The sequence below is a fragment of the Lolium perenne genome, chromosome 4, assembly GCF_019359855.2.
Source record: "Lolium perenne isolate Kyuss_39 chromosome 4, Kyuss_2.0, whole genome shotgun sequence".
Lineage (NCBI taxonomy): Eukaryota > Viridiplantae > Streptophyta > Magnoliopsida > Poales > Poaceae > Lolium > Lolium perenne.
The window spans coordinates 256,882,738-256,906,746 of NC_067247.2; the positions used below are offsets into that span (position 1 = coordinate 256,882,738).

The 24,009-nt window shown below is 42.5% G+C and overlaps 2 protein-coding genes across 3 annotated transcripts; one reads left to right on the top strand and one right to left on the bottom strand.

The window, feature by feature from the left end:
* The first annotated feature begins 653 nt into the window (after nt 1-653).
* Nucleotides 654-12,740, top strand: LOC127332174 (rho GTPase-activating protein 7). Of its 2 annotated transcripts, XM_051358441.2 has the most exons (22): nt 660-1,059; nt 2,276-2,312; nt 2,838-2,914; nt 3,321-3,391; nt 3,474-3,552; nt 3,714-3,858; nt 3,945-4,064; nt 4,182-4,259; nt 4,387-4,442; nt 4,550-4,619; nt 6,469-6,556; nt 7,202-7,445; nt 7,731-7,958; nt 8,125-8,442; nt 8,681-8,730; nt 9,430-9,490; nt 9,569-9,652; nt 10,379-10,492; nt 10,562-10,731; nt 11,071-11,137; nt 11,946-12,134; nt 12,212-12,740. In XM_051358441.2, exons 1-22 carry the CDS (start codon nt 973-975, stop codon nt 12,398-12,400), a joined length of 2,622 nt encoding a protein of 873 aa, XP_051214401.1. In that variant the 5' UTR covers nt 660-972; the 3' UTR covers nt 12,401-12,740. The 2 variants fall into 2 exon arrangements, with proteins under 2 accessions (XP_051214402.1, XP_051214401.1); XM_051358442.2 differs by lacking the exons at nt 11,071-11,137; nt 11,946-12,134; nt 12,212-12,740 and having other exon boundaries at nt 654-1,059; nt 10,567-10,704.
* Nucleotides 12,741-16,242: 3,502 nt separating this feature from the next.
* LOC127332173 (phosphatidylinositol 4-phosphate 5-kinase 4) lies at nt 16,243-19,997 on the bottom strand. Its single transcript, XM_051358440.2, has 8 exons — nt 19,699-19,997; nt 18,733-18,897; nt 18,463-18,628; nt 18,247-18,363; nt 17,945-18,138; nt 17,761-17,864; nt 17,602-17,683; nt 16,243-17,101 (listed from the first exon to the last, which is right to left on the bottom strand). Exons 1-8 carry the CDS (start codon nt 19,722-19,724, stop codon nt 16,810-16,812), a joined length of 1,146 nt encoding a protein of 381 aa, XP_051214400.1. The 5' UTR covers nt 19,725-19,997; the 3' UTR covers nt 16,243-16,809.
* Nucleotides 19,998-24,009: the final 4,012 nt, after the last annotated feature.

Consider the following 24,009-nt stretch of genomic DNA (forward strand, 5'->3'; position numbering starts at 1 on the left):
TACCTTGTTAGTTTCGTCCCTGCTAGTATTTGTGCATGACGAGATGATTCTTATTGCTATATGTTGGCGTGGCTCCTTAGGCATCGTCAACGTCAACCTTTTCTTTTGAGATTTTATAGAATAAGGTCGACGTTTTGGTTTGATGAGCTAGTGCAACTAACTGGCTATATCGGGGTGATGCCCCCACCGATATGCTTGGCGCGATTGCTAATTTGCATCGTAAACAAGGTGTACTATCACGGCGATGCAATGAGGTTTGGTCACCTATCAGTGGCTGGATTTATCGATGTTGTCCATCACTAATGAAAGCCATGATGACCGAAATTCGGCTTCCACTTCACCTAGAATTTTGAGGATTATTATGTTTTTGATGGTAACATTTTCTTTGTTTAGGACCATTCCGCGCGAGTTGAGCTATCGTCTTATATTGTGTCCAGTCCATCTGTTGTTAGGCCAGGTTTGATTTTAAAAAAAAGTGCAGTCCTGTGAAAAAGTAGAGGAAGAACACCACACATTACCTACTGGCTACTGGCTTTATTGACTACCGGAGCGAGTGTACTGTCCAATACAGGCGGCCCCGTAGAAAGCTTTGAGCGCAAGCTCCCCCAACCAAAACCCGCAACGCTCCGATCCAAAGCAGCTCAACCCAGCCAGCCCGGCACCCCCATCGCTTTCCTCTCCGTACCCGTACTCGTATTCATCCTCCTCTGCTCCGTCTCCAGCTCGCCCCCAAAACAGCCAGCGAGCGAAGCCGAGCGAGCAACCACCGCCAAAACCCAAACCCTAACCGCCTCCACCACCACCACCGTCCTCCCCACTCCCGGCCCACCACCACCACCCTCCCGTCCCCGCGCACCGCGCGCCAGATCGGCGGCCGGATCCAATGCCGCGGCTGCTGTAGCTCAGGGCGGCGGGGAGGCCGGCGCTCGGATGCGGCCGATCTGAGCCGGCGAGGAGGAGGAGAACGACGGGATGGCCTCCGCGCCGGCGCCCGGGGGAGCGTTCGACCGCTACGTCCAGCGCGGCGGCGGCGCGCCGCCGGCGGCAAGCGGCAACACGGTGCGTCCTCGCCTGCTTTTTACCGTTTGCGTGGGTTCTTCTGGGCTGCTTCGTTGCGTGCGCGACGGGGGTAGCGGTAGCGGCTCGGCTGGGTTTCGGATTTGGCATCCGATGCTCATGGGCGGGCGGCATCTCGGTTCCGTGTAGCTCTAGAATTCAGAGGGTCTGGGCTGCGCTGCGCTGCGACCGTGCAGTGCTCTCGAATGGCCTCTGCTTCGACGAGTGGTTGCGGCGTCTCTGCTATTAATAGGTTGCCTTGCTCCAGGGAGAGTCATGCCTCTTTTCCAACTCCAAGGAGTTTCGACCTCCTGGGCCAATGACGGCACTGTTGGGTATTTGCAATGCAGCCTGGATGAGGCGGCCATCTTACAGTTCCAATGTAGGATCAGGATAGGACATGGATTTACATTTGTGGAGATTTTTGCTGGTTGCTTGGTGCGGATATTATGGCGAGACAAGTGATGTTAGCTTAATTGGGACAATGTTAAGAAACGACTCGCGGGCGGGAGATTCGCCGTACCGTAAAATGGAAGGAGGAATACCTATGGTTATAATAGCAGACTACATGCGGAGTAGGAGTATAAGAGGCTGATACATACAAATACATTTACTGTTTCAACTTTCACGAGTCCAAAATACGTGAGTTCTGAATGGTATCATGACCGGTGCTGTAAAACATGTAGATTGATGGAAGTGCCAAATGATTCTTGCGTGACACTGTTTGCTACCCACTCCTATAACATTACGACATACTAAATATGCATATAACCTTGTATCAGTTAAACTGAAAACGGTTCAATTACTACCAACTCTAAATAAAGCAACATGGAAGAAAATATCCTAGTGCCACTCCTCTGGAAGTCCAGAATTCAGTATAGCTCAATCTCACTCTTGGTAGCCAAAAGTCCAAAACATGCCGTGTACATAAATATCGTTTATTCTGAGCTATATGATCGATAAATTCCTTTATAAACTTTTCATATGTTTATGGCCACCATATTTAACATGGAAGTACTAGAGTTGAAATGCTAATAATAATCGTGAATTATGTGATGATGCATTTATTCCATTTCATTTTTTCTCATCTTGCTAAAATTCTGGACATTGGTCTATACACATACTTAATCGTGAACTCCACATTGCAGTTTCTTAGTTCACTTTTACTATAAGCTGTGTCCATCTGCAATTTCTGATGTTATAATAACATGCCATTCAGGTTTTCAAGAGTGGACATCTCTTCATATCATCCAAAGGTACTCTCTCTAACTATGCTACTTCACAACATTTAATCAGGGTTTTAATACCGACTCTTTGATTATTTTTAATCGGTTGCTCACATTCTGTATCTAAGTGGGAGAAACAAACATTTCTTAGTTCTCTAAGAAGGAAAATCAAATTTAGCTACGTGAACTTTAAAATTGAAGAAATATCTGATGAAAAGCTGTTCGTGATGATAAGAAAGAATATTGTTTGCCTTGTCGCCAACATATACGGGGAACATAAATATGTTATCAGGTACCGAGTTCGATTGCCATGCACAGATTTGCCAGGCTCTCTTTTGTTCAGAACTGCAACTGGCCGCGGAATCAGCTTACTATATTACTCCTTTCCATATCTGAAAATTTGAATCATGGTCCCAAACAAATTTTATACCACATGCTATGGTGTTTGAGTTCAGTCTCACATGGCTGGTTATGGTTCTCATTTGCAGTTTTTTACTTTGGGTAGCACCTCCTTTTGTCATTGTGAGATATAACTCTTGCATATGTACTTTTCAGGACTTGGATGGAAATCATGGAAAAAACGCTGGTTCATCCTCACACGAACGTCATTAGTTTTTTTCAAGAGTGATCCTGTTAGTATCTCTGCCCTTATGAGTTTCCTTCATTTTGGGATATGCAGTACTTAGCCAGACTGAAACTGTTGTCATACATTTGTATTCAACGTCTAGGTGCTGGTGCCAGACTAGTTTACTTAATATGACAACATAATTACCTTGAATAAGATTTCTCTTGTGCCATCTCGGACCCAATTGCGCTGTACATAAGTTGTTTGATAAATCCAACCACTAGTGAATGGTGTTGCATGTTTGGTGGCCGTGTCAAACAACTTATTTCCATATTGGTAATACTAAATGGGGAGTTCCATTGAACTTTTTGATTATTTCTGCTCTGTATCTCAGTAGTTGAAAAATTTAGGCCTTGTGTGCAAGCTCACATTTCTCCTCACTTCTTGACAAGTTCCTTATGCGGGCATTGCAGAATACTTTGCCCCAGAGAAGTGGTGAAGTGAATGTTACTCTGGGTGGGATTGATTTAAACAATTCTGGCAGGTATTTGTCTCTTCTTTTGATATTTTCCTTATAGGGATGGTGTGCGGCTTTAATATTGTATTAAAGTATTGTTCTTGTGCAGTGTGGTAGTCAGAGAAGACAAAAAATTGCTGACTGTCCTTTTCCCAGATGGCCGTGACGGTCGTGCTTTCACCCTTAAGGTATGGTTTTCTACCTTAATAGTTAGCCCCATAAGAGAAGGTGTGAAGTTACTACTCCCTCTGATCCAAATTTCTAGGTTCATTGAATCTGCGACAAGTAATTTGGATCGGAGGGAGCAATATAATACTATCTTCTAAAATTATGCTTTTGCTTAATGCAGGCAGAAACTTCTGAAGATTTATTTGAGTGGAAAACAGCATTAGAAGAAGCTCTTGCACAGGCTCCAAATGCAGCTCTTGTGATGGGGCATAATGGGATATTTCGCAATGACACTGCTGATACATACGAAGGAGCTACTCCAAATTGTTGGTCCAATTGCACTCTTGCATTTTTCTCCACAGCTTTAAAACTCTGTTTGCAGTTCAATTATACCGTCCCCAATTGCTGGCAGGGAGAGAGAAGAGGCCAATCAAGTCATTAGTTGTTGGCAGGCCAATACTGCTTGCACTGGAAGATATTGATGGCAGCCCTTCTTTTCTAGAGAAAGCTCTGCGCTATCTTGAGAAACATGGTAGGCGCAAAAACTAATGTTAACTAGTAGAACCAATTTAGAAACTGGAAACTCTATCTGTTGCTAAATTAAGTTATCTTTAAACATTTAATTCATCACAGAATTCTTTTCTAACAGGGATAAAAGTGGAAGGAGTTTTGCGTCAGGCTGCAGATGTGGAGGAGGTTGATAAGAGGTTACAAGAATATGAACAAGGTTTATGTAATTTCATAATTTATTTCTTAGCTAGTACAGTTACATGGTTGTATTAGCAGCTCTTGTGTCTTGCTTTCCTTGTGTTGATCAACGTGTGTACTCTATAACTGTTTCTATCTCATACCAGGAAGAACAGAGTTTGCACCAGGTGAGGATGCACATATTGTCGGTGACTGTGTGAAGGTATTTCACTCATTCAGTCATTTTAGTAATTAGAATACCTTCGGTGCTGCACAAAGCATGGGTTATTCCTTCTTTCACTAATTGCATTCATGGAAACATCTCTGCAGCATGTTCTTCGAGAGCTACCATCCTCGCCAGTACCTGCTTCTTGCTGTACAGCATTATTGGAAGCTTTTCGTAAGTTTTCTGTTCATTTCATTCTAAAATGTTTCTTGTGCCATTTCGTGGACTGTCATGTACAAAATCTTGGCGATCAATAGCAATTACTTCTATCCAGTTTGAGAAGGGAGTATAGTATCCTCTCAGTCAATGTTTAAGAAATCGTTAATCGTTAACTTATCGGTCGGCCTCAAAATGGAGATTAATCGCTTATCGGCCGATTAATCAATTTTATCGGCCGGCTATTTATCGGCTTTTTTTTTTTTTGTAAATCCTAATTTTTGGCACTAAGTTTTCTATAATATGCGATGTAAAATAATATTGGAGCATTGAATAGAAGTATTACCTTGATTCCTTGCATTTGAATCAATAAAGATGGAAAATTTGATCTAATGCATAGTTCTGCAAGACAGTAGGACGAAAAAATCGACAGCAAGACCAAATTACAGCGAAATGTTACTGAAAATCGGCAGAAATATCGGCTATCACACGGAAAATCGGCCTAAAATATCGGTGCCAGCGATAAATTAGACGATATGCCGAAATCTTACCGGTTACCACCCGATTCACCATAAATCGGCCGATAAATCGTTATCTCGGCCGATTATTTGAACAATGCCTCTCACAATAGGTGTCACTTTGGCGAGCCACCCACACCTTCATCTGTAGTATGGTAACAAACCACAACTGAAGTATTATTTAATATTATAATTTGTAATTCATTGACATGTATGCTTGGCAGCATCCTTTCTGCTGCCAGCAGCATTCTAATGCTGTCTCCAACTATTGGATTTGAGTCGTTTGACCCAAGAGTACACAAGTGGTGTTGAGTAAACCTTATTATGTGAAGATTTAAACATTCGTGCTGGGAATTGAATTTCTTCTGCGCAATGTATCCGCCATCTTGAAAGTGTATACAAAGTACGTAAAATAGTAACATACTTTATGACAATGACTCCCATATATATTCATTGCTCCACTCAATATATAGGAAAGAATGCATGGGAACAAAATTCAATCCCTTGTATGCACAAATTCAATAAAAGTGCATGCCCACTGAGGAAGTGGGAGTGTTCGCTTGTGAGTCATGCAGTTGTCACAGCGAGGATTAGATGCAGCTGTGAGGATTGATGGTAGTTTCTTGGCTCTTGCCCTTCATCTATCCGCTGGAAAGCTTTCTATTGCCGTTGTGGAGAGGCCCTGATGCCTACTGGAGAAGGGAGATAGACTAGAAACCTTGTCTATTTATTGCTTAACTGAAGGTGATGATATGCCATGCCTTATATTGAGCCAGACCCTAGCAGCTTAATTTAATATTTCCAGCCAATAAGGATAACACCAAATAGATAATATGCTATATTTTTTTTTGTTATGGACAGATATACTCCCTCTGATCCATAATAAGTGTCGTGGTTTTTGTTCATTTTTAGTCAAGTTCGAACTAAAACCACGGCACTTACTATGGATTGGAGGGAGTACCTAAGTATGGCAATGCAATGTAATCTCATGACGGTTGCCGAGGGTGGTGCTAGTGTGCTAGATTACCATGGGTTCTACTCACGTGAACAGTACAAGTGGCCATAATACTACATATTTAATTTACTCCCAAGATATTGTAGATCTGGTGTCTATCATCTTCCCTAGTATGGCATCTGTCTGTCTATTCTGTCATCATGTCCCAATGTCCCATATATGTGCACTGATTATATGTATTTACGCCAAGTTTGAACAAATAGTTGATTACTTGGTACATAGATTTATCATTGGAAATTGTTATTTTAGAAAGGTTTACATATAGGTCATAGCTCAAACAATTTGCTGCCTCTTTTTGGGTTAACGGTTCATATATTCTGCTTTACATTCATAGGGCTGGAGACTAAGGAAGCCCGGGTAAATGCTATGCGTTCAGCTATATCTGAGACATTTCCTGAGCCTAATAGGCGCCTGTTACAGAGGTTAGCCTCACATTATTCTCATAGATTTCAATATTGGATTACATACATTCTTTTGGGGGAGTTCTATTGTTCTCATCTGACTTTTATTGGTCCGCCAGTTTATGTAAATATGATGCACCATTTATTTTGTCTGAAATAATTTAGCTGCTGATCAACCTAAGCATGTTGTCATTAACTTGTACTACCTCCGTTTCAAGGAATAAGGCGCACGCCTATTCCAAGACGAACTTTGACCATAAACATTGAGCAACAAAATTATGATTATATTATATGTAATTAGTATCGTTAGATTCGTGTTGAAAAAAACTTTTTAATGATACTAATTTCATACAAACAATCTTTATCCATTTGAAGTAATTCTTGGTCAAACAAAAAGCTCGTAAAACGAGGACGCCTTATTCTTGAAGCAGAGGTAGTATATGCTAATTACACATGCAATAACAACTACTAATGTGGACTATGTTAGCTTGCCATTTAACTGTACAGTTTTTCTCCTTACTCTAATGTTGATTGAACTTTTCAGTTTGGACTATAATATCTCATTGGTTATCAGTGTCTTATTTGGCATTTGATCAATTAGACTAGCATTCTAGCAACACTTACAATGGAAAAAAGTACTTTCCTCATGGAGATTCTTGTTTACAGAATTTTGAAAATGATGTACACTGTTGCTTCTCATACCACTGAGAATCGGATGACAGCATCAGCAGTTGCTGCATGTATGGCCCCTCTCTTGTTGCGTCCACTTTTAGCTGGAGAATGCGAGATGGATGAGGTATTTGATATGGATGGTGATGATTCTGCCCAGCTTCTTGCTGCTGCAAATGCTGCAAATAGCGCTCAAGGCATTGTTGCAACTCTTTTGGAGGAATATGAGAGTATATTTGATGTAAGGTTCTCTGGTGCTACTAGTTTTTTTACCTGCAAATCTTTAGGTGTCTTCATTTTCTTTCTGATAGTTATCACATGCATTAGTTTAATCAGTTGATTTGATCAGTCTATGTTGCATTACTGTCCATGCTGCTCATGAGTTTTTTCTGTGTGCACTGTGCCAATGGTGATATATGAGGCAGCTAGTGGAGTGCTTTGCCTCTGTGTTATTCGATCTGCCTTCTGGATGTTCCGCATCATTTGTACATGTACCATTGAATATTCATGTTCAATGTTTTTGCAGGATGAACGGCTTGTTGGATCTTCCCCATCACCTGAGTCTCAGATTGAAGATAGTGGCAGTGAAGCATCAACTGATGATGTAAATATGGAAGCCAAAGGTAATGGATTTCATGATGCAGAGAATGATGTAGATCAAGAAATGGACGATGACAATGGTGCAGAGCGTATACTTAGTGGAAAATTGAGTGAGAGCAGTGGATATGCTGGGAGTGACCTCTATGATTACAAGGTTTATTATGCTCCCTGCAATTTACAATTACAATCTCTATTATTTATGTTGTTATATTGTGATTATGGCTACACATATTTGCATGGTTTGATATCAGGATATGTGTCGTAATTGCGATGATATGTCTGCTTTGATTCTTACTGTTTTTCTCCTGATTGAACGTCAGGTTCATGCCGATTCTGATGCTGAGCATTCTGTTGATTATAAGGCATTGGACGAAAAGACAGATTTCAGCGAAGGTCCAAAAATTCATTCATCTGAAAATGGTTCAGCAAATATGGAAATATCACCGAGTGAGAAGAATCCTTCTAACCCAACATCTGGTCACGAAACTCCGTTGTCTATGGGAGAGATCCTTTCTTCTTTGGATCCTGGAATTTCTCTACCTAGTCATGGTTCTGAATATTCTGCAGACAGACACTCAAACAAAACAAATGGGTCTCACTCACATGTGAAGCGCAGTAACTTCTGGGGGCGGAATAATGTGAGCATTAAATATTGTTATATTTACTTCAGTGGAGCGGCTCAGTAGGACTAATGCATTATTGTGCCAACTTTTTGTTCATGTTGAATTGCTGTTACTTCTATAACAACATTTGTCCAATCAAGGTGATATAATTGTAGAAAAGAGAACATATAATTATGAAATCACATCGAACGTCATCATAATCCGAGATGCATGAATCAGTCAGAATTTTGATTTATAAGCATCACCTGTGCAGGCAAGAAAGAGCCATCATCCAGAATCAGTTGACTCGTCTGGTGAAGAAGAGTACGCTCTTATCCACTAAACGCTAATCTTATGTACTCCCTCCGATCCAAAGTACTTATCCTAAATCTGCGATAAGTAATTTGGTTCAGAGGGAGTATTTACATTACTGCTTCACTTGGTGTTGATTTTCCTGTTAGGCTTCTGTTTTACGCCTCCTCCATATACAATCTAGCAGTCCATCTGTTCATCTCTGTAATCCGACGTCCACAAAATTGTTGGTGATGTGGTCATTGTAGGAGGGCACAAAGGGTTGCTCTCTTGGAAGAAAGAAATGGGCAGGAAAAAAAATCTGGGCCAACATTTTCAAATTTCACTTTGTGTGATACAGTCATGAAAACAGTGGATATTAGTTATGGAAATCTCTGAGAGGGAAATGTAGATGAAAGCTGCTGCATTTTCGAATTTAAGTATCAAATGTGACCCCCCACCCTTAAAACTGTAGCCATTTGTATATCTGTAGTTTCTGCTTAGCTAATAATATTGTTGCATTGAGTACTCATTACTTAAAAATGCATGTTGCAAATTAGGTGGTACTGTATATTTTTTAAAACTTCAGTTAGCTTCCTTACTATTTTGCTGCTGAGGCCTGTGCAATTTATGAACAAGCACACCAGTTGCATAGCTTGCCAGTTTTTTCTTGGATGCAAAAATCCAAAGGTCAATTTTTGATTTAAATTTTCTATGGAACAAACTTTTCAGGCTTGCGATTCAAAGGCTTGAAATTGCTAAGAGTGATTTGCAGAACAGAATTGCGAAAGAGGTATGGGAAGAAACTTGACACCTACCAGCTCCTTTTTATTTATTCTTTTCCAGTCATTTGATTGGAAGTGTCTTGCAGGCTCGAGGTAATGCAATTTTACAGGCGAGTTTGGAAAGAAGAAAGCAAGCACTACATGAACGTCGTTTGGCCCTGGAACAGGATGTATGCTTCCCTTGCCTTGTTAATTTTGCTTGGCAACTGCGTAATTATGTTCTAATTTAGTGAAAAAGACATCTTTGGCCCCCAGGGTTCAGTTTATCTTGATCTTCCTAGGTTTATAGTTTGCTACTTGGTCCTCAGGACAATGAGGCGGTTGCCTCCACAAAGAGTCCAAATAAAAGAATGTCCAAATTGCAATATCCCATTTCTTTTTGCGGGAAGACATTTTTTCGTTCTATTGACTTTTGCTTGTTGTTTAAGTTTGTGTGTTTACGACATACCGAATCATCATCAATTTTTATAATCCTTGAAATAGCATGAGAACTTGAGAACATGCCATTGGCCTCTGATTTTAGATACCCTAGTCTTAGCCTGGATTTGCGGTAACCAGCTGACCAGGTTCCCTCTGGGATTTGGAACCTCTCTCTACAGTCAAATTGTCTTATAGGTGAGGCTTGCTTGTCAGTTAATTGGGAGGTTAGACAGGCTTGGTTAATTTATTGTTGGAAGGACCGAATCGGAAGAACCCCTAAAATCTAGGAACCAAAATAAGATAGTGCATGCAGCCCTGCACAAAATTCAGGTTAACTGTATAGTGAAGAGTAAACATAATCCAAAAGTTTAGGGACCACAATTTTACTTTCTGCTTAAAATGTTTTCGTGCAGTTACTGTTGAACAGGTGGTTGAATTATTCCAGAGATAGTTTTCACAACTGTTTATATCTGCAGGTGTCCAGGTTGCAAGAGCAGCTACAAGCTGAGAGAGATCTTAGATCTGCATTGGAGGTTGGGTTGAGCATGTCTTCTGGACAGTTTTCAAGTCCACGTGCTATGGACTCAAAGGTACCTTCAATAATTGCTCTACTTGCTGGACTTAGTTTATGGAGTCTCATTTTCCTCGTTTTTCTCAAGACAAGGGCTGAGCTTGAGGAGATTGCTCTCGCGGAAGCTGATGTTGCAAGGTTAAAGCAGAAGGTTGCTGAACTTCACCTCCAGCTAAATCAACAACGCCAACACCAATATGGCCCATCTCTAGATGGAAATGATCGTTATCACCGTATTCCTGGCAATTTTTCACAGCAGTAAGAATATGAATTCTACTATCTTTTATTTCTCTCTTTCTTTTTTGTCGTCATTGAGGATGCTGCTAGATCTGTGGTTCTAGCACCTTCTGATTTTTCTTTTCGATGTCTTGAAGTTTGGTGGGAGTTTGATGATAGCCCTATTTCATCGAAGTAAAACCTTCTTTAGTCAGTGCCGAATTATGCTACAGCTGGTCTTACCATGGTTTTCTTTTCAGACCAGCTCTAACAAGGCTTTGATTGAACATGTTATATTAGTAGTTCTAGACATAATACTCTGGATATGTTGTGCTCTCAGAATTTACTTATCATGTTATGACACTATTTTATTGGTACCAGAAACTTTGTTCAACCAGGATTCGACATGAAGCTTGCCTTCTGTAATCAAGAGAAGCAAAGAAATGAGGTTTGTTTAGATTTTCTTCATATACAATTACATTCTCAATGACAATACTGAAATCTGTTTAAATTCCAGTTTCCTTCTCTACATGTGTTCTATAGATAAATTACTAACTGTTAGTTTTGGAAATGAACAATACTGCTATTAGTCATGTCTAATTATTGAGGGGACCAGCTTGTAATAAAAAAAAATCTGGAAACATAGTTTGCTTTTGCAGTATATAGTTATTCTGGTTCATCAGTTTATATGGCCTTCGCCTAAGGCCTGTACAATGGTTCTTGATTCCTTCACTAGAAACAATAGTATATTCAGTACTAGCCAAAATTTTCCTGACGACCAAATGACCAGTCAAAGTTTCTTGCACTACATGCGTTTGTAAATGGATGACGCCATAGAATGCGTGTAGTCGAACTTCCTAAACTATGACTATTATTGCATCAAAACTTACTTATTTTTGTCATGTGAAACTTGTACTGTTAGATCTGTAACGAAATTATCTTCATAGTATCAAATTTCATGACATTTTACTGGCATATTCGGGTGAAAAATAACAGCCAAAGTTGCATATTGGAGACCGTGTCCAAGTCCAAGATGTTATTTAACTATAGAATGAGTGTTATTTTAATCCCAACTCCCACAAATGTGCTGTATGCTGGTAGAAGTGGGTACTTTGGCCCATGGATTGTTTAGTGTTATAGACTAGAAAAACTTGAAGACATTCAGAGGAAATTTAAGTGTGCTAATTTAGAGGGGGCTAGTTTGCATTAGCTGACTCCTAGGTGAATTTCTACTGATATTGTATTATTTTTGGCAGGAAAGCTCTGTGGATGCATCACAATGGAGGAACATCAAGCAGCATGTGCTACCTTACGGTTCTTCAAGGCCGCTAACCCGCAAGCTTTCTTTGGATGCGTCTTCAAGTGATTCAAGAGGCATAGAGGCATCAACAAGCATGTCATCAGAGAGTACTTCTGTGGAAATCAACATCCCAAAGTTAGCCGAGGTTAGGGAAATCAAAACACTTTGTTATCGTTAAATATACCATCAAAATTAAGATGATGCATATTTGTTGTATGACAGGGTGTTGAATATGGGAGGCAGCCAATGGTGGCATCCTCCGCTTTGGTAGAACTAACAACTAGGCTAGATTTCTTCAAAGAGCGGAGGTCGCAACTGATGGAACAACTCCATAGTCTTGATTTAGGACATGGTTCTGCTTCTCAGAGTTTTCCATACAAGCCACCTTCCCCTTGGACCAGTCCAAGGTAGGATATGTCCATTGTATATCCTCGGTAGATATTCTTCCGTCTTCATCATTTGTAGAAGTTGGTCGTGGTAATGTAAATTAATTTTCCTTTTTCATCTTCTCTAATATGGGTTTATTGTTTTGTTGTTGCATGAGGTAGCTATTTTGCCAGTGTGATGTTGTAGCCGCCTGTATGTAATGTGTCAATGGGGTGCATCTAAACAAGTTTCCCAAAGATGCGGTGGTATATATGTTTTTTGTGTGTGTTGCGCATAGGCGATGAACCGGTTTGCTTCTTGTAATTTATATCGATGTGTTACTCGGAAGGAAAGGGTACAGGATAAAAGTATATATTTTTTTTTTGTGATTTATGTTACTTGTATCTTCGTATCCATGTCTACTGGAAATTGTTATGGTACCATGCCTAGTGGAAAGGCTGTTGACTAGACACGCACCTCTTTGTTCCATTTGAAAGTCGGACCCAAATTATGCTTGATCATAACTCAGAACAGCCTCCTGCTGGCTGCATAACTATTAAAGTACGTAGTTGTTGTGTTTGCGTAACTATTAAAGTACAAGCTGAGTCCTGTTGTTCTAAAAACTTTGCAAGAATGCACGAACATGCGATAGTATATATTTGCAGTAGAGTGGCAACGCCAGAGTTCCAAAAGATAGACTATTTTGTGTGTTTGAGTCACTGTTATAATTTCTACGATGCGGGATGGAATGGACGATTTCTGTGCTTGGTTCTATGAATCAAAATGTGTTTTTATGAGTAAATCGGTGTATAAACTTCACCAGCAGCTGCTACAGATCAACGACAGAAACTAAAAGAAGGATCTTGTGGCTTGCTTTGGGTCTGAATGAGCCTAGATTAAAATTGCTGGATTGTCTGGGTCCAAAGCAGGCACTAGCTGAACTGCTTCATCAAGATACGGACCAACCTCAGATGCATTGTGCTTCTCCAAAACGTCATGGTGGGGTGGCGATGTGCTGCCGGTGATGGGCATTGCTTGGGACGCAAGCTTTCAGGAGCACAATGTACATGGCAGCCACTTTTTTGAAATGGAGGTTATGCCTTAGCCTCTGCATCAATTATTGATGCATACAACTGTCCTTATTATTTTAATTAACAAAGGTTTAACAAAGATTATACATCAAGAACCTTATATTTTGTCATTAATTTAGCCCACTTGCAGTAAATAGCACATAGATGGCCCATCCTTCGTTTTCTGTCACGCTCTGCCACTGTCCAAAGCCATCACACAACACCTACACCCGATAATGAGTGGAAAACATGCCAACATGGCCTTTGCCTTGAAAACGTGAAACCCCTCATCAACTAGGAGCCGGGAACATCGCATACCCCAAGACACGCTCTAAGCGAAACGGGAGCGCTCATCCGGTATTATGGCGGACACTTAGTCAACGTCTTCCTCAAGTCCGGTTGGACCCTGCCAAACTACTTGCTGATCTCTTCTAGGCATATGAGGGAAGATACTTTGATCAGGCCTGCCTTGGAGTCGTGGTCATGCTACGGTGGAGTCTCGCTTTGATTGTTACGTGGTCCGGTTGCTTAGTACCCGGCCCCGCCTCCTCACCTTCGGTAGGAGATTGAGCAAGACGAGTTTTTGTTGCCGGGTCGTTGTAGGAGATTGTGTGTGTGACGTTCTATCGGCCGTCTTGTCCTCTTCTATGAAATTGACACGTACTCTAGGATGTATCTTTGAAAAAAAAGATGCATTGTGCTTCTGTGGACTTGGTGGAAGGCTAGGTTGGAGCAGAGTAAGAGGATGTCTCCGTGAAGAAAGCCAAACTGTCAAAACAAAACCCAAGTGGAAGGCCCGTGAAGGAGATGTTCTGAAAATTAATACCGCCGACGGATATTTTGATCCAAGATCGAGGAGTGGTGGCTGGGGTTTTGTAGTCAGAGATTTGGAAGGTGAAATGATGGGAGCTGATGCCGGTAAGCTGAGCCATGTCTTTGATGCTTTTCATGCCGAGGCAGAAGCGTGCAGTGATTATTGATGCAAATAGGTCAATATTAGGTACCTGTACCCCCTTTAGTTAAACAAAATGAACTAACTTTTCTGATAACATCATCATTTTCTATAAGAGAATAGAGGGTACCTATTGACCCACTTGCATATCTAGCAGGGATGCACTTCAGGTGGCTCAGAACTGGGGGGATGTCTCGCATTGAGAGTGAAACTGATTCCCAACTTCTGGTTCAGGTGCTAAACAACATCGATGACCCATGCGGAGTACTGATCAAGGAGATTAAAACCTTTTTTTCTTAATTCCATCCGTTTAAAAGTAGTACAATTTTGCCCCAGTGATGAGGTCTAAGACCCCGTTTGTGGCCCGATCTTGCGGTTGACCCGAAATCCAAGGGGAAGGAGAGGGAGAGCGCGAAGAACACGATGAACACGAAGAATACGAGGAACTCACGCACGCACACCTACCCGATACAATCGATACTTACCCTCGTGGCTCGATGGACCACGCCAATAGAATCAACCCGGAAGAGACGCGCGGTAGAATTCCGAGGTGAGAGATTGGTGTTGGAGAAAAGAGATTGGTGAGGGAGAGAGAGTGACTTGCACTAGAATCTCACTCAACAATATCCAAATCAACAACAAGGGTTGCCTTGATTACAGAGGGATGAAACCCTAGGGAGACAAAGCTCAAAGTCATGTTTAAGCTATCATCTTGTCTAAAGAGCTAAGGGGGTGACCTAGGTGCTTATATAGGCACACATGGCCAGCAAGGGCAAACAGGTAAGCGAATGGATAAGTTAAGGCAGTTTGGTGGGTCATTCCCGTCAGATCCGGTTTGGGTCCGGTCTGACCGGGCCTGTGACCGGGCGGTCCGGTCGTGGGTCCGGTTGACCGGGCGCAAACCGGGAATCTGCGAAGTTTCCGGTCGTCGTCCGGTACGAGGGAGCTTCGCCGGTTTGCGCCCGGTTGACCGGGCCTGTGACCGGGGCGTCCGGTTGCTGGTCCGGTCTGACCGGGTCCTGGACCGGCCAGGCTGGGCCTCTTCCTCCCGCCTCTTCTTCCTCTTCCTTCTTCTCTTCTTTCCTTCTTCTTCTTCTTCTCTCTTCCTTGCACCATGGGAGTTCCTTCTCTCTTGGTCCTTGTCGATGTCGGCACCTATAGACACAATGATGATAGGCATGAGGTAGCATACCATTCAAGTTGGTGTTGAGGTCGACCATAGAGAGGAAAGGGTTCACCTTGACATATATGGCGGAGGTTTGTGTTGTTGGTCCACTTGGGGGACTCCTTGGCCATGGTGTAGCGTCGACGATAGGCGGGGCTGCACTTGACGGTCTTGAGGTGGAGGTGTCCGAAGGCCACCCCGCATCACCCAGGGCCTGTAATAGTGTTGCGGACGTTCTCGCCGCCTTTGGTGCAAAGCTTAGGGATGAGCCCCAAGCCTTATGGCCGGGCCATGCTCTTGACTTTGCACTTGTTCATGTTGCCAGCAATCTTGCTGTGTCATTTGAGTAATGGAATGACTTTAAGCTCCGAATGGAGGGGGCTCTGCCTCTAAGTTCAGGCCTACTACCTAGGTTCCGTACTTGTGGTGTGTGCCAATTCATGAAACGTGTATATATACTTTCAAAGTTCAGGACTTGGTTGACATCTCATTCTTATGGTGCTGTGCCAGTATGGCTTCAGTGCCCCAACTGCGAACCCTCCCAGTGTTTGTAAGCAACTCAGATGTAGTATTTTGCTCTTGACTTGCACACAATAGGATTTGTCAGCATTTGTATCACTAAGTTGTGCCAGATTTCACCAAGGCAGTATCCAGCTCTTGTAAATAGTTGATATACAAAGAAAACACCCCGAGGAACACATAAGGTGAACTTGTGCAGTATCATATAAGCGTCGCATGTTAACTCAGGTAAAACATTTACATCTCTGAACTTGCCATTACAAGACACCGCTGTAAGTTCAGTCTTCAGGCGTGCCGAAAATGCGCACGTGGAGTAAAGGATCTTCAAGTCAGCAATCTAAACTAACATTAGTGAATTCTATATGCATGTATATAGCTATTTAGGCATAGCTTGGCATTGCTGCGCTATGCTACACTGGCTGGAAAAAGCACCTGTAGAAAGGCAGCTGTGTCTATTTTGTAAACAAGCAAAAAATGTACAGTTCGACCTGGTTATTAAAAACGCACCGCTTTCCCTTATTTCTACATGAGAGCCAGCCAGCTGAAGTTTCCTTGGAATCTTTTCGCAAGCAGGGTTTATGATTATCCTGATCTCTGAAGCTTCTCATCCAGTGGAGTCTGCTGACTCATGATATACAACAGTACATGTAGAGGCATCAAACCCTGCTGCGTCATGAGCAGCATCATGTTTTTGACAGTTCAACGCATAAATCCATGTCCTTGTAGCTCTCCAGTTTCAAATGTGTTCTCAGATGTTGTCTTCTTGGAACGCTTTGTACACAAAATCTTTAAAGCGCCTGGAATACTGTTTTGGATCTACTGCCGAGATTGATGTCGGGTCGTACTGGAAAGACTTGTATGCGTGCTCAAGCTTTTTGCTGATATCATAATCTTGAAGTATGTCTATAATCCCGAAGTACAATATGACGTCGTAGAACTCCCCGGTAGGCTCACCAATAAGCTGCGGTTCACAGTCAGTCCTCCGTACTGTTAGTTCGGCTTTTGTTGGCATATTCGACCCGAGCCTTATCGTGCACATCCTGTCCATCCAAAGAATATTCTTTATGGTTATGTACTTATGTTAGAACATACAATGCATGGATAGGAATACAGACATACATCTAAATCAGTTTTATAGTATTAAAGGGGGTTATATTGGTATAAACCAATTTCTGGCTATTATTTCTTTCCATTTAGAAAGGAAAAAAAGCTATTTGTCCTTGATAAACATCATATATCTCCATCACTATTTACTATATGAGTGGCTATATATTAGTACCTGCTCCTATGCTATTGAGCACGTATACAGTTAAATCCAACTCAGTCAGCACATATGAAAGGAATGGACAAATGATAGGGTGCAAACAAGTATGGCTACATGTAACGTTTAATCCTCATGGGGTCTGCATGGACATACCAGACAAACACATTGGATCAATAATTTTTAGTGAGGCACAAGTGTAATAATAAATTAGAATAAGGCACAAATGGACCAAAGGCTGTGGCCTACAAGTATTGCGAATAAGAGCTCTTATTTCACCTGTTTGGATCAGTATCTCCTCTAGACAGGTGAGACGATAGGTGGGGTGATGATCCTCTGCTGCTATCACTATCAAAGGAACCTTCAAACAATGACGTTTGTAAGGTATATATCAACAATGCTAAAGTTGTTAAAATATTTTATATTTTTTTAACTAACCTTCAGTCATTATAACTCTTTTGTCTCTAAAATGTACACCGACCAAAAGACTGTAATCCATAATGTTTTCCTGCTCGAGAAAATCGCAGTCCTTGTCGACTTGTCTGCTTCAACAAATTGAACTTCTACATTAACTTGGAAGGTAAAATTGTGATGATTTCTGACAGAGACTAGCCTCACCCACCTTTGGAACTCTTGGTACCAGTGTTTTTGCAATCTAAATATAAAATTAAGATCAAGGTCTTTTAAAATAGTATACTCGTCGATTTCTGTCTGTGGCTTGTCAGTCGTACGTCCAAGGGATGAGCCTTTCAGATCAAATCTCCTATGGATAAAGTGATCAGAACAGAACAGATTTCCCATTATGACAAAACGAACCTGGGTAGTACATCAAAGGGATCATCAGGCATAAATTACAACATTAGCAAGAATATATATAAATAAATTAACTGTAGCATGAAAACCAAATATCTTTTAAGTCCTGACCTTCTTTTGGTTAGCTCCAGCTAACTTGACACAATGAAGACCAAAAAACTTGGTGACCAGAGTGTTCTCGAATGACCGGACATGATTGTAGTAAGCTCGAAGCATCTTCAGAAATATCTACATGATAAAAGAGTGCTCCATACGTTCTGTATAAAACCATTGGTTGTATTTGAAGTTCAGAAAGCATTTAGAGAGATATAATCAGAAGGCACAAACCTTTACTTCAGCTTTCTTCATAGTCTTTATCATGTACTGATCATTGCTTGTGAGATAAAAGAAGCTTCCACTCTTGCCAGGGGATGAGAGCTCCCGGAGAGCTTGGTCGCCACAAAGGGATAACATATAATCTGCTGCATCAACCTTGAATAACTTGCGCAATGTCCTGTGATTCAGTTTACAAAAAATTACATGAGAACTTGCCAATGAGAATAGATAAACTATGATGAAGGCATAACACAAAAGTTAGACATTGCAATGATGACCAACCGGAATACTTGCGGGCAGTAATCTTTCCATTTGAAATCGCAAGAACTGTGAGGAGGGGTGTACTTTGAGCCTTCTGGAGGGAACCTTGTCCATACTTTCTCCTTTGGGTCAAAAGCTGATGACCTGAGATCAAGCGTAATAGGGCCTTGTTTTCCTACAGCGTGTCTGTTCCCCAGACAGGATGATAAGCACATGAACAAATTTATTTTCAAATGTTAGAAAGACATGATGTTCAGCTACATTGTCGCGAGTTATCCACAACAGATGGCTGAATGACTTGTACTATTATGATCCACTACCGTTAGTAGAGAATGAAATGCAGTATAACATGATTTTCCATGGGTGAGCTGTCCTGCTGAAAATCATATGGATGAGATTAAATTAATCTGGAAGCTTCGACACGACGACCACCTCAAACTTTGATCCATGCACATCCCAAGCTTTGTTTTTTGGTCGAATGCCAAAATGGTGCAATTTGAATGTAATGGCAGATCATAAAAATCCTCTGTGTAGCCATCAAATTAGACAGCACTCTGGTTCATATTCACCAGTTACAAGAACATGCATTAGGCTCACCCAGCTGCATTTTTGCACATTGTTCCTTTTTTAAATTGCTAATGTAAGGGCTGCCTCCTTTCGAAAACAATCAAAGATGAATATGCATTAGGTGGATAAACGGAAGTCTCATGCTTTCTATGCATGCAAACAGTTTCTAGAGGAGGAGGGGGAATAGAGCCATATGCCAATGAACGTTGAAATTCTTGAGAACTTTCAGACAACCGTGGGACCTGGATGATCCGAACGGCGGTCATAAACGTGAGATACCCAAAGCCAAACGCAAATTTCTAAGTGTTTTAATGTCAAATGCACAAATTAGAAAAACAATGTCGAAACTCACACATTTTGACGGATGCTGCATTGAGAGATTCAATGAGGAACCGTTGAGGGCAGGCAGGTGGGGGGTACCTGATGCCGAGCTGGAGGTTGAGCATAAGCTCATAGTTCTTGTGGCCCTTGGCGATGGTCTCGCCCTGCCGCCGCGGCGCGCGCGACCTGCCGCCGGCGTGCGGCCCCGTCGCCGGCGACGGCGGCGGCAGGCCCCTGGCCTCGCCGGCGTCCTCCACCCTCACCGTCGTGGCGCGCCTCCCCGTCCTCGTCCTTCCGGTTCCCCGCCGCCGACCTAGCACCGTGACCTCCGGCTCCGCCTCGTCCCCTCCGCGTCCTCCTCCACAATGCCGCACGTGGTGCCCCCATCCAGAGGAGCCCCCTACCCCCTGCAATCACGGATCCTTTCAAACTTTCCTTCTCTCTCTCCTCCCACCCGGAAGTTTTGCTGGGTCTGGACGCCGAGCTCGCGCGCCCGTACGTTCGCTGCCCTGCCATTCCACTTCGACCCCAGTTGTGCTCTCCCGGGGAATGCGGATTTTCTAGCGGAGCCGGTCCGGTACCGATGCTCCAGCCGCCGTTCGATCTTGCGTGAAGATTTGGTCACGCTTTTAGCCTATATATGCAGTTTTTTAATCGTATTGATTGCGATATGGACCAACCTTGGTAATCTACGCCGGTACTCACAGCACGACATACCTACGCAGCCAGCCACAGACTAATGCATGTAAGCCAATAAGTACATAGTTGAAGAATGTACTACTTTTTTAATGGATGACCTACCTTTCATTCACACACTTTGTTTAGAAGCACGTGCTAGAGCTATCTCTTAATACCTCCGTTTTAAGAAATAAGGCGCACACGTGTATTGCAAGACGAACTTTGACCATAAAAATTGAGCAACAAAATCTTGATTATATTAGATGTATATAATATCGTTGGATTCGTATGTAATGATATTAATTTCATAGAAACAATCTTTATCTATTTGAAGTAATTCTTGGTTAAACAAAAAGCTCGTAAAACGAGGACCCTTATTCCTTGAAACGGAGGTAGTACATAACAGCTCACTCACATTCTCTCTCATCTTCTCTTTCATCCAACTAGACACAAATATATTATTTTAATCTTTGTAGCTAGCTGACTAGACCTTATTGTACTTGCTCTAAGGGAACCCCCACCATGACAGACTCCCTTTCCAATCTCACTCTCAATCCCGATCCAAAAAAAAAGCGGGCGGCTGCGGCGGAGCGTAACCTGCGGACTCCGTACTGCGGCGACAAGGCGAGATAGTGGCCAGGACGGTTGCGCCGTGCGTGAGCAGATCTCGAGCTCTGGCTCCTTCGCCGCACCTTCTTCGTGCAGCACCCCTGCCTGGCTGCCTCCTACACGAGAGTGACCAGACGAAGACAAAGTGGAGCACGACACCATGTTCATGTGGAGTTTAGGTTTTGAATTCATTTTCCTGATCTAGGGATTTTATTTTTGTTTCAATCTAGTGAGGATACAGATCTGAAGTGTGATTTTTATGGTGTCTACTTTTGTTCCACCTGAATTTTAGCTTTCTATTCCGTGTCAATTCCAATGCAACCAATTCAATAATCAGTTTTATTTTCTGATCTCTTTTTGGAATGCACACATTGAGAAATCCTTGCCGAATCAAACAAAAATTCAAAATTTTGCTCTAACATTTGAAACGAATTTGATTGGTCTATTTCTCTATAAGTTTCTGAAATATTTGTGGTGCAATGAAATGATTGTGAAATCAGTTTGGATTGTTTCTGAGATTGTGATTTGAATTCTAAACATAATTATGTCTTATTTGGTAAGAACATGTTACTGAAGCTATATGTGAAGCATATAATGATCCTTTTATTGGAATTTTGTTTCGATCTTGGGAGGATGCTAATTTGGAGAGTGATTTTGGTGGTAAAAATATTTCTCATTCGGTCTGAATTTTAATCAAATATTTCGTGTCAAATTTACATCCAGCTTTGTTGGTGGTTAATCCATCTGGATGGTAATTTTCAGCAATTTTTCATTTTCTCTAACATTTAAATTGAATTTGATTCGCCTATTTCTTTATAAAACCGTGAAACTTTTTCGTGCAATGAAATAAATGTGATGTGTGAACAATCTGTGGAAACTGTTTTCTGCATTAAAAATGGATGGATTTCTAAAAAATATATTTGGATCATACACCAATTTGGTGATGTAACTAATATAGATTGTAAAAAGGATCTCTCAAATATCAGTATTATATGTTATAATTTGTTGATATAATAATGGTATCGGTAATAAAAAAAGACTTCTGAAACGTATGTGGATCATATTTTGGGTATGTCACAAATTTGATACAAAAATGTTACTGCGTCGTGTTTGAATGCATCGGCGGCGCCCTGTGAGAAGCTTTTTCTTGAGCCGCAGCTCCTCAACGATGTTGTGGTACGCTCAACGTGTTAGATATGTGAAACTTAAAAAACACAAATGAAAAAAATGTATGAAATGCTATGATCTATTTGTGGCATGTTTCATCTTTCATGCGTGACTAATCTCAAATAAATGTGAAAATTTGTTGATTTAGAACTGGTTTCTGCCTAAATAATGTGATTTATTTCTAAAACAAAATTGGATAACATTTGGTCCTCAAAAATTAGACACGCCATGCACTTCACAATAACAAATTGGAAATGTGTGTCATATGGGATTCGTACCAACTAGTTATTAAAATCATACTTGTCGGATATTCAAGTTAGCTCCCGAGTCTAGCTGCTCCCGCAGCCTAGAACCAATGGTTGTCACCCAGCTCGAGTATATCGGTTGTATTCCTCCTCGAAATAGGCTTTCGCCCCGCTATATTAATATAGCAACCGACCGATACAACAAGCACGCTGGGGCCGCAGCACAACCAAAGCCCAAAAGAACACAAGAGAAAGAGGAAAAAGAAAATAATGCCAACACCGGCAGCTTGACAAGAACAAAGATGACTCCCAACCGCTGCGCCCTCCGGAGAATTCCACCACACTCCAAGCACACACCGAAACGCCGCATATCAAGCAACACCTTCAACAAGGAAAACGACGACAACGCCGCTGCTGCCCGGACTAATCCTAGAGTTTCCCCCGATACGCGGAAGGGATTGGGGAAGAGGGACAACCGACGCCCTTCAGGAAGGTAGGGCGACACCCACAGGCGTCACCGCGTCGGTGTCGGGCATGCCGACTAGGATTTCTCCCGCCCACCAAACCCACAAACCCGGACGATTCGGCGTGCTCCACCTGACGTGCCACCCACCAGCATACGCCACCACGGTCTTGAAGTCATCCTCGCCGTCTCGCTGTGGTCACCGGAGCAGGGCCTAGACGTAGAGAAGAGCAGCAGCCGGGTCGGAGGAAGCAGACACCTCAGCCGCATGGGAGGGAACTACCTCCACCGCGACGCCTTCGCGGTCGCCGACCGGACATGGCAGCGAGGTCACACGGTTGTATTCATCGCAGGTATTTGACCCTTCTTGCTTTTGTGCACAGTACCAATGGCCCACGTGTGTGGCGCAAATAAATGCGGTCGTTGCTGTGATGCCGTCGTTCCTTGACGGTACTTTTCTATGTGGCCGATTCTAGACCGAGACAGGCGCGGATTGTGTACTAGCAATGCGGCCTCCAACCTGCGGGCAACATAATTTTTTTTTTGCCACTGTTTCTACCGTCAGTACAAAGGATGCTAGAGCCAGCCATCAGTGCTCAACGAGGCCGTCGTTCGACAAAGCCAATGCTCACGTGGTAAAGCATCTAGCGCCCCGGCTATCAAAATCGAGGTCAGAGGGCCGAAACCAATACGGCATTTTAGCGTCTCATCGACCAGGGAGATGTCCAAGCTACATACCCATCTCCAGGAGTGCGACGTATTTTGGTCATCCAAAGTGATCGTATGTTTGGGTCGGACCATGGACACGAAATAGGCTGAAAGACCCGAGTGTCCATTTGTGTCTAATGTGTTTTCAGCGGCTCGATGCATTTTTTTGAGTGTTAAGTTCTTTTAGTGGCAATTAATGTCTCGTTGAACCATGCCACCGGCAATCGCACGAGGACGGTGGGTTCCCGCACCGGCCGATCGATTGGCATGCTCGGCCCAGTTTCGAGTGCACGGGAAACCGAACGCTGGTTCTGAATTGGTGTGGCTATATAATGGGTGTCGTTGCCATGACAACAGCAAACCCTACCTACAATCGACATGGACGACCACGAAAGCACCTAGAGCTGCGTTATCGCCATGGCTCACGCCCTTCATCCGGATCTCGTTATCCGGAAGATCCGGACATAGCACATCTCGAGGCACTCGTTGCGTTCGAGGTGGAGCAGACCACCACCTACGCCCGCGAGGGCAAGCTCTACC

Bases quoted from the DNA above. Each gene is read 5' to 3' on its own strand.
- LOC127332174 (XM_051358441.2), top strand. From the start codon at position 973: ATGGCCTCCGCGCCGGCGCCCGGGGGAGCGTTCGACCGCTACGTCCAG. The intron at 10,493-10,561 runs GTACCTTCAATA...GTTTTTCTCAAG, and splicing joins CACGTGCTATGGACTCAAAG to ACAAGGGCTGAGCTTGAGGA. The intron at 10,732-11,070 runs GTAAGAATATGA...TATTGGTACCAG, and splicing joins CCTGGCAATTTTTCACAGCA to AAACTTTGTTCAACCAGGAT.
- LOC127332173 (XM_051358440.2), bottom strand. From the start codon at position 19,724: ATGCTCAACCTCCAGCTCGGCATCAG. The intron at 18,629-18,732 runs GTTGGTCATCAT...ACTGAATCACAG, and splicing joins TACTGCCCGCAAGTATTCCG to GACATTGCGCAAGTTATTCA. The intron at 17,102-17,601 runs GTGAAATAAGAG...TTGGATGGACAG, and splicing joins GGAGATACTGATCCAAACAG to GATGTGCACGATAAGGCTCG.